Source organism: Haliaeetus leucocephalus, unplaced genomic scaffold, assembly GCF_000737465.1.
Source record: "Haliaeetus leucocephalus isolate CR32 unplaced genomic scaffold, Haliaeetus_leucocephalus-4.0 Scaffold556, whole genome shotgun sequence".
Taxonomy (NCBI): domain Eukaryota; kingdom Metazoa; phylum Chordata; class Aves; order Accipitriformes; family Accipitridae; genus Haliaeetus; species Haliaeetus leucocephalus.
In genome coordinates this window covers 2,717,638-2,727,658 of record NW_010972992.1, presented here as the reverse complement: position 1 = coordinate 2,727,658, position 10,021 = coordinate 2,717,638, and the positions used below count along the sequence as shown (strand labels likewise).

The window sequence follows — 10,021 nt, the reverse complement described above, 5'->3', positions numbered from 1 at the left end:
GTAAGGCAGCATATGGGATCACTGCTTCGGTCCAGCGTCAGTCCTCCTGGCAGCAGGTACTATGACGAAGCTTGGTATAATGTCATATATAATTGCATTAAGTGGTTTCCAGAGAGAACTGAGGAGAGCAGGAGATGCTGTAGCCCCCATCGCTTTCCTGAAATGCCAGCTTCTTTCCCAGAAAACCCTTTAAAAACTTGCTGGGAAGAGTGCGGAGGGTTTGACTCGCCTTGAAGCCCATTCCTGGTTTCTACAGCGAAAGCATCGGCGGCAGCCCCAGGAGGGAGTCGGGAAGAGAGCAAGGACTACAACGCTTTGTGATGTGTTACGAGAGCTGACGGTGTGTCTTTCGCTGTTTGAGCCTAGCGAGAGGCGTAGGGTTGTTCCCCTCAAACCTTGGCTGCGTGGATTGTGCTTTGCAATTTTTTTATATATATATATATATATATACACAAAAAATGGATTGTGCTTTGCAATACGTATCTATTGCAAAAGAGATCTATATTGCAAAAATAAATACATACTGCAAAGCACAATCCGTTTTTTTTGTGTGTGTATATATATTAAATTATATATATATATATGTGTGTAGAAAAGCAAGTATCTTGAGTATCTGGCTGATCCCAAGTTCAATAATTCAGGTTTCTCCGTAGGCTTTGGCTTGCAGCCGAAGCTATGCGTCCAGCAGCCGGTGGTGTGGGGAGCGTGGTGCTGCACGCTCCTTTCCAGATTGCACCTATAGCTTCTTACAGGTCTTGAATTTTAATCTTTCAGTAGTTTCTGCCCGTATCGGGAGCCGAGTACTAAGTTGGGGATTAAATTGCCTTGCTGCATGCTTTGGAGGAGGAATGCTTTCGAGTTTTTTCGCCATTTTCTAACGGGGACCAGAGGGGCACAGCGCAGTTTTGGGGAAGCTGTGTTGTGCAGCTCTTTATAGAAAGGAGCTTTGTAAAAATCAGCTGCAAATCTGCTTTCGGGCCCTGCCAAAGGACTTCTCCGGGATTCTCTGCTGCAGTGATCCCCGCTGGGCTGCCCTTCCTTGGGCTTGTTTCCCCTCTCCCTTCCCCGGAGGGGTCCCCGCCAGGTGGGGATTTTTTGGGTTCCCACCGAAATGCTGCAATTTGCAGAAATCTGTCGGGATCGGTCGCCCTTGCACAGACTGCCCTGCCTCAATCCTCCTCCGCCAGTTAATCATTTGCCAGGGAATAGCCTGCTGTATCTCCCGGGTGAAGCAGTTTGTAATGAAAGGTGAAAGTGAATTATTGGTGGGGGAAAAAAAAAAAAAGTGAGCACTTAGTGGCAGCCGCTGGTGTTTTGGGGGGTTGCACGGGGCTTTCTGTGGCCGGGGAAGGTGCTGGGTGGGTTTTCCACAGTAAATGTTATACCGGGTATGAGTCCCTCGTGTTGTCCCCGCCTCAGGTTCCCAAAGGCTGGAGGGGAAACACTGCATTTCTGCAGTCCCTGGGGAAGATGACTTTGGCCTTGGCCGCCTCTCGGTTCCTGCTTTTCATATGGATTTCAGGAAAGCACTTTGGACTGCGCCGAAATCCCCAGCCCGGAGCTCGACTGTTCCTCGTTAGTGACTTTATTGCTAAATAATTTACAGAATGGGGCCTTGCCAGTTTTCATACGGGAAGCATTTCAAGTATGCAAACCAGATTTTATGCCTTCCTGGCGCAGCTGCTGGCGGGGCTGGGGGAGCCGCCTCTCCCCTCGCCCCATCCTGCCGCCGGCGTCACCTCCTCGCTTCGCAAACGGTGGCGGAAAGGAAGCGGCCCGGCGCGTGTGCCGGGGGGACCTTAGCAAGAATAAGGGGAAAACCCACTATGTTTCCTGCTCAGCCGCTGTTCCCCAGGCTGTCTGGTACTCGGTGGCACTGGGGAAGGGATCCCACCACGGTAACTTGGAGAGGGGGCATTTATATTTTATTTCTGTTTTATTTTTCCGGTAACTGTAACGTGTGCTGAGGGATTTGTTGGTTTTGGTTTTTTTTTTCTCCCCGTGGCCAGGGGCATGGTGCAAACCTGGGAAATTAGTAAGCACCTTTGGATGAGTAATGGGTTTTCTCCCGCACGTTCTCAAAGGGGGTGGGAAGCCAAGTCAAACTGTTCACACGCTCGCGTGAGTCATTTTGGATCACGATGTCTGGCTCGTGTGCAGGGTTGCAGCGGCGCATGCACGGCCGAGAAGTGTTTTGCAAGAAGAGGATAGCGAGGGGAGATGAGGGCGATGGGTGCAATGTGGAAATGGCAGAAAAGCACTTTATTACACTAAGCAGTGGGCGCAGCCATAGGAAATGAGATTGCCGGCGCTTCCCCCGGTGCAGAGGGGACCGGGGCTGGGGTGATCCTGTGACCTAGCTGCTTTGAGGGGTGTAGCGGTCGCTGGGCGTAAACCTGAAAAATTCAAGATTCAGCTCTGCAGGTGAAAGCGTCATCTTCCCCTTTCCAGTCTCAGAGGGATTTTGTTGAATTTTGTTGATTATGCCTGTATGAACGGCTGGAGGCAGAGCTGAGGCGTCTCATATGGGGCACGGTGGAGCTCGGCAGCCTCTGTTGGACACTGGCCATATGAGCACCCCGTCAGCGAGTGGTTTGGGTGGGGAGTGGTTCTTGGTTTATTATTATCATTATATATTATTACTTATTTTTAATTTCTTAATGCAAAAACCAGAAACTAACACCCAGTGGAGGGCCCTCCCCAGCACGTTCCTGCCTTCTCCTCCTCCTCCATTCCCGGGGTGCTGCGAGCACCGCTGCGGGTTTTGGGCTGTGCAAAGCGGGTTTGCACGCAGGGTGGGGTGGGCACCCCAGCAGGATTTGCCCCGGGGTTTGAGTTTGCAGCGGGGCCGTGCCGGGAGCTGTCGGTCACTTCCTCGCATTGTGTCTCCTCTTCCTCCAGCGCTGCTGCGGGAGGAGGTGGCCCAGCTGCAGGAGGAGGTTCACCTGCTCCGGCAAATGAAGGAAATGCTGACAAAAGACTTGGAGGAGACGCATGGCAGCAAGTCGCCGGAGGTGCTCTCGGCCACCGAGCTGAAGGTGCAGCTGGCGCAGAAGGAGCAGGAGCTGGCGCGCGCCAAGGAGGCTCTGCAGGGTAAGGGCTGCGTGTCCCTCTTCTCGGGCATCTCTCCCCGGGACCCTAAAGTTGCAAGAAGTTCATTAACAAGGAAGGGAAAAGCCGTCCTTTCCATTTGGACTCTGAAGCGTGCGTTCACCGTGTGCACGGGCGGGGGGTTTGATCGCAGGGCAGTGCTCCCTGGGACCCACCGTCCTGCCGTCCTGCCCCGGCGAGGGGTGATGCGGAGCCGGGATGGACCAGGGTGCAGTGACGGGCTGGGAAATGGGATATGGGGGGGGGGGGGGGTTGCAGCGTTGCAAAGTAATTCCCCCACAGCTAGCTGTAGAGTAGAGCCAAGAGAGCAGCTGAAATGCAGCTGGAGACGTTTGCGAGGTGGGGGTGGGTTGGATTTGAGCCCCTCGGACTTCTTTAGGAGGGAAGCAGCGAGTTTCCTGGTGAGTGCAATTTTCCTTATCCCGCATGGAGTTCTCAAGCGCTGTGGAAAGCAGAGGCTGGGTCTCCAGGTGACGTGCAGGGTCTCCTCCTTTCTTCATGCATTGATTTGGGTGTTTTCCCGCAGTGGTCGGGGCCGTGCTCTCCCTCCCTCGGAGAAGGAAAACGCAACATTGCAGCTTTTTCTCCCCAAAACCAAGCTGACAATAAGTCCGGGCGGGACGGTTTGTTAGCCGGAGTCGGGGGGGTGATCCTGAGCAGGGGAAAGCTCTCATGCGTCAAACCCTGGCAGCGCTGCGGCTCTAAATATCATCTCAAATCCCCAACATGCCGAGTATAACTTCCACTTGTCAGCTTGTGTTTGCGGATTATGAAGAGAGGCTGTCAAAAGTTTTCAAGCTCAGAGGTTGAGCGGCACGTGAGGAGCTGTGGGGCAGGAGAGCCCCAGCCTGCTGCATTTCCCCTGGTCTGGGATGCTGAGATGCAACGGGGCAGGCAGGGCATTGGGCTGTGTCTGGATTTGGCAGCGGGGAAGTTGGGAAAATTTTATTTTATTACTCTCTGATTTGCAAAAGCGTCCCTATAAATTAGTAACAGCCAAAATATCTTCAAAATCTTGCCCCCTCCCCCCCCGCTCCCCTGCCACTGGTGCAGCCTCCGGCAGCAGGAAATGCTCTGGGTTTATAAAACTGTAATTGGAGAAGAAAAACCTTAAGTAGAGAGAGAATATTTGCTCTGTGCGGACAGGGAGGAGGAAGTGCTGATAAATGCAAAATACAGAAAAGCAGAACTATTTTAAGACTATTTGCAAAAAAAAAGAAAAGCGTAAGTCATCTAAGAGGCTGCAGTGAGGTCATATGCACTTCTGTGGAGGATAGTACAGAGGAAAAGTGAGTTTGGCTTGAGAATCGTGAGTATTTAAGGAATATAATGTTGGGGTTTTACTGGGCTTTTATTGGCCGCCATATGAGCTGCTGGGATTGGTTTTCCAGGACTTCTCTGCAGGTGTGATGGCTAGGAAGAGGGAATCTCGGCTTGCACTTGGAAAGGCCCGTAACAAGAAGCCTTTTTAAATCAATGCTCCTTCTCTCCCTCTGCAATATTGGAAAGCTTTTGCGTAATTTGGAAAAGCTCGCCGTGCTGGATCCGGCCCCGCGAGCTGGGCTGGAGGTGCTGGGCAGCAGAGCAGGCTTAGCACGGTGGTGGGAACAGAGATGGGTAATGTGGAAACAGGATCAGCAGCTGGAGGGGGGCGGAATCCTTTTTCTTTTCCGTGAAAAATTGTCCATAGAGAAACCGTAGCCAAAAGGGGAGGAAAAATGGCAGTAACTGTGCCTAGTGAATGGTTCTGCCAAGGAGAAATGTATCTGCCGATAGAGGTATTTGGGGAAGTAATGGCTCTAGCGTAAGGAGCTGCAGGATAAGGCAGTGCAAGGAGCGTAGGGAAACCTGGCTGTGCTGTCCCATAGCTCAGGGGTTTGTGTCGGTCGTGTCCTGCAGCCAAAGAGCATCTCCCAAGAGCACCTCCCTCCTTGCAGCATGCATCACCGCAAAACCCCGCGGTCTTTGCTGAAGGATGCCCCGTGCCCGGCAGCATCGGCTGCAGCATCCCTGTGCCTGCAGCGATGCGCGACCCACATTGGGTCGTGTGTAATGTCATTAGCAGATAAATTATATGGAAATCTGTCGTCGTTGTTGGCTCTGAGCCTGAAAGTACGACGCAGCTGGTTCAGATAGATGCTGGCTCGCCAGGACCTTAACGCAGAGGGAAGCGGAGAGGGTTTGCTGGCGGAGTTTGCTTTCGGGGGCTCCAGCAATTTTAAGAGCCTTCATTTTGCACGGCTGCGCAGGGTTTGGTTTGTGATGGTCTGGATGGAGGAGGGTGGGTTCATCGTTGCTCCTTGGCAATGCGTTTCCAGCCCTTTCCGACAGCATTTAGCACAGGGTAGCGCGGGCAATAAGCCTGTGCAGTGTCCTCCCCGTGCAGTGCTAACAAGCCCTTGCTGCGGAGGGAGGGAGCGGGGATCTGGAGCAGCACAGGATGCTCTGCGGGAGTAACCCGAGAGGTTTCTGTATCCCTGGCAGCATGTGCTTTATGCGTCTTTATTGCTCCTTTTTCTGGGCTAGTTCCATCTCTTGCACTTCTTTTTTTAATCAATTAACTTCCAAATAAAAATCCTGCAGCGCTACATCCTATCGTCCTCTCATCCTTTGCTGGGTCTGAGACTCGGTGCCGTGCTTACAGTTTTAACAGAGTTATTTTTTTTGCCCTGGCCCTGGCTGGGAAGGGATGGATGTGGTCTGGATTCCTGAAGTGGAAATCTCCGACGGGAAAAGTTGCAGACAGCTTTATTACTGCTGGGTCCTGCTGCGGGAAGGGACCGTGCCCGAGTGCCTGGAGGACTCGAGGAGCCTCTTGGCCGGGTGACATCTCTGAGCGTGTGGGCTAATGGCAGAAACCCCATTTCTGGGAAGGATTATCCAATATGCTGGAGCTCGCCTGCGGGATTATCACGCGGAGAGCAAACCTGGTTTCTGTTTCCTTTTCAAGTGCCAAGGTGGAGACCTCGGGCTCGCTTTCCCCGCTGCTTGGGAAGGCGTGAACTGACTTCACGTCTGCTCTGCAAATGGGTTGTAGCCCGGTCTCCTCCCTCCCAAACCCACGACTTGGAGCTGTGACCCCCTCCGGAGATGGCATTTGGGCTGGAACAAGCGTTCTGCAGAAACCCTCGGCACCTCCGGCTGGCTGCAGCAAGGGGGGGATAGCAAAGGAATGGGCGGATGGGCGTCCCAGCGGATGGGTGTCCCAGCCGTGGACCCAGCTGAGGAAGCCTCTCTCCGCCTAAAGGACATGGGGCTCTGTACAGAAAACATGTTCTTCTCCTTTTGAAGACCCACCTTAAGTTTGCAGCAGAAGTCATTGACCACCTTGTTGACCCTTGGGGGTTTGGTTTGAAAAGCACTTGGCCTCACAGCAGGGTGTTTCCAGGTAAATTCCCCCAAGGCAAATGTCTCACCTAATCTTTTCCTGAAATTTGATGTTGCACTTGAATTTCCTGCCTGTGCCGAACCTCCGCACACCCAGGAGCGAGCGCTGACTCTGCCCAACACGGCGTAACATTGACGTCTTCAACAGCAAGATATTCTCTGCAGACAGTGATGGCTGCGCCCGGGGAGTGCGCGCGCTGATTTAATTACAAAGCGAGGAGCGGCACTGCAATTCCTGCGTGGGGCTGGCCGATTTTATGGGTTAGTCATGGTGACAATATTGAATTTCATAGTTGGGATGGAGAAACAGGAGAAATTAAGTAAATGTTAATGGGACAGGATGGATTTATGCGTTCCTCTTGCACAGGGCATCACCGAGGCTTGAGTGGTGGCCCCTGAGGATGCCGTTCCCAGTGTTAGAAAATAAGTGTATGATTCAGTAAGTGATAAGTCAGCTCCAGTTCCATTCCTGGTATGAAAATCCACATTGCACAGGGTGAGAGAAGTACTCTGAAGCCGATGGGAGTCACAGGGAGCTGCCCTTCAGGAGGGTCAGAGGCAGGCTACATGGGCTGCCAGTGCCCTGACTTGTGTTTGGGCTCTGCTGCTTCATCCCGGGAGTGGGAAGCCAGGCAGAGACGCTGTTCTTACAGTCCGAACTTAGTCGTTTTTCATCTAATACCACATTACCAAGGTAACTAATTACTGATCGTAAAAAGCAATAAACTAATTACGTCCTCTAAGCAAACCTGAGCTAGATGGTGTGACCACCACCCCGTCATTTTCCCTCAGTTTGCTATTATTAATTTTGAAGTGGGGGGGAATGGTGTTTATAGCAGCCCCCATCTTAGAGAGGGAGATGCCTGGTTTTAGCATGCAGTAGCTAATTCCGATGCAGAAGTTGTTAGGTGTTGAAGCTGGACAGGGGCCGTGGGGTGGTGGCACCTTTGGTGGTGGCATCACGGCAGCTATAGCCATGCTGCTGTCTGGGGCAAGGTTGGTGTATCGGAGCGATTAGATTTCGGCTTGTAGGTAAAGTTGGAAACAGAAGGCACTGGGGGGGTACGGGGGGGGTATTTTTAATTGTTTTGGCTGCGGGAGGACCCCAACACGGAGCAGGTCCCGTTACTGCTCTGCATCCATCATCCTCCCGAAGGAGCGATGCTCGGGGGACGGATCGTGTGGCAGGAGGCGGAAGCTCAGGTAACGGGAGCGCGGTTGACCTCGCGCAGGATTAATGGTGCGGGGGGAGATGCAGGGGGTGGCGGTGGCAAGAGCTGGGGGGGTTCACAGCACCATTCCCGACCCGTCTCTCCCATCGCTTGCTGCTGGGGCTGGTGCCAAGCTGCCGAGTCCGGGGCGGGGGGGGGGCTGGCATGTCGCCCGCTCTACTTCTGCCATGTGCTTTGGGTGGGAGGGGGAAATAAATAATGCAAATAAGCTGCATGAGAGAAACACTTCCCGATCATGGGATGGGTTTAGGATTTCTTGCTTCTCTTGTTGTCTTGGGTTTATGAACAGGTCAGAGGTTTTGCCAGAGCCCGCCGTGCAGACGGGCTGTGGGAGAGTTTCTTTAGATATTCCTGGGGGGGTTGGGATACAGAAACGTGGCCCTGGGTCATCAGATTAAAGAAAAGCCATTTCACTTCCTTGGATGGCCCCGATGGCCAGTGAAAACCCGCTTTATTCCTCCTTGACTGCCCCTGCCATCGTGCCGTGGATTGCAATGGCTCGTTTTCCCTGGCCAAGTAATTAGCAGGGCTTGTTTGCTAAGAACGTATTAAGCTGCTGCACCAAGCGGTGCTCAGTCCAGGAGCCGCTGGCAGCCCTAACTGCTCACTTCTGCCTAACTTTTTTATTTTTTCTCCTGCCTCTTTGAATTAATTTCCTATTAATTGGGTTTGGAGTGAAGTTCTCAAATGACTGATAAATCTTCTTTAAGCTTAGGAGCTAATCGGTTTTGGAGGAGGGAGAGCGGTGGTAATGGGGGGGGGGGGGAAGGCAGGAATTTTAACAAATCTCTTGGATACGAACTGAAACAAATGGTAAATTGTCCTGTTGGGTTAATAGGAAAAAATGTGCTCTTGCAATACCCCGAGCCCATCACCATCTTGCATTACTGGTTGGTGTGAATATTAGTAAATATTCAACCTTGGGAGATGGTACATACTCTTCTCCTGTACTTCTAAGCATTATTTTTTTTCCCCGGCAAGCAACAAAGTGTTTTCCATAAGTCTTGAAAGACCCTGAACGCTGCCACTAATTAAAGCAGGTCGTATGCTATAGGGGACCCAATATTTAATTACATTCTTTAGGAGTTTTTTGTTGCCTCTAGCATCAGAGAGTGCAAATGTGACTTAAACTTTTATAAGAGCCTCTTGGTATCCTCGAGGCAATTTAAAAAAATAAATATATATATATATGTGTGTGTGTCGCAAAGTGTTCAAGGGCTTGAAAATAGAGGGGTTTTCAGCAGTGTGCTATCCTACAGGGATGGGGCTGAGACCGACCCTGCCCGGGAAGGGTTACGAGGAGCAGAAATTCCCCCTCTGGAGCCCAAAGCACTTAACGTGTCCTTGAGTTGCGGCCAGTGCGGTTGGTAACTCTGGGTACCTGCTTCTGTGGGGTCTGGATCTCACCCCAGTATGGCTCAGTCAACTTATCATTAATTTTTCTTTTCCAGCAAGTTTTTAGTTCATGTGAAATAACTGGGCAGGGGCAAGGATGTTGTTAAATATACACAGGCGGCAGGAAAGTGCTTTTTTTAAAACTTAGATGTGGTCTGGTTGTGATTATTTTTAGAGGGTTTCTGTAGTAATTTCCCAAGCTGGAAAAAAAGTAAGGAAAGTCCCAGTGTTGGAAGGGGCTGAGTTGTCCCAGCAGGAGTCATGGTCATTGAAGTGGGCAAGGAAGAATCCCAAGCGCTCCCTGTCATGGGACAGAGCGAATCGTTGCAGCATTTCTTAGCTGCTTTGTTGTTTTTCTGGGTTTTGATTTACCTCCAATGCTTAATAGCAGAGTAGTTGGTCCCAAACATCTCCCTCTTCTTCCACTATTTGGTCTGATTTCCCCCCCCACACACACACACCTTTTTCTCTGCTAACCTGCAAGCTCTCTCCCCTCTTTACTGGCTCTACACCAAGCACTTGTTTTATTATGCATCTTCCCAGCACACACTTAACGGTAATACCTGTACTCAGAAATAAGTTCTTACCTGAGTAAATCTCCACCTGGCAGTTGTAACGAGCTTGGATGGGATGCAGGAGGTAGTTGAAATGTGTTATATAGAGCTGGCTGAGCAGGGTGCTGCTGCTCTTATTTAGGGGCTATTGCAGTGCATTACAGGGGCGCGTTATATACGGTGCTGGGAGAGACCCCATTATTAGATTATTCTGCCTGATGTCTGCAGTGCATATCTAATAACAGTGCTGTCCCTGCTTACATGCAGGTGGAAATGCTTTTATTATTTAAGAGAAAGCAGCTTGGGGGGGGGGGGGGGGGAGGGGCCCCCCCTCGGGGGAGG

At 51.5% G+C, this 10,021-nt stretch overlaps 1 protein-coding gene across 1 annotated transcript in view; it reads left to right on the top strand.

Moving 5' to 3' along the window:
* Positions 1-2,909: 2,909 nt before the first annotated feature.
* Positions 2,910-10,021, top strand: part of KAZN (kazrin, periplakin interacting protein) — an 11,225-nt gene continuing 4,113 nt past the window's right edge. The window contains exon 1 of the mRNA XM_010577288.1: positions 2,910-3,093. Within this exon, the coding sequence (XP_010575590.1) occupies positions 2,958-3,093 (136 nt within the window). The 5' untranslated portion in view covers positions 2,910-2,957. The remainder of the gene's footprint in view (positions 3,094-10,021) is intronic.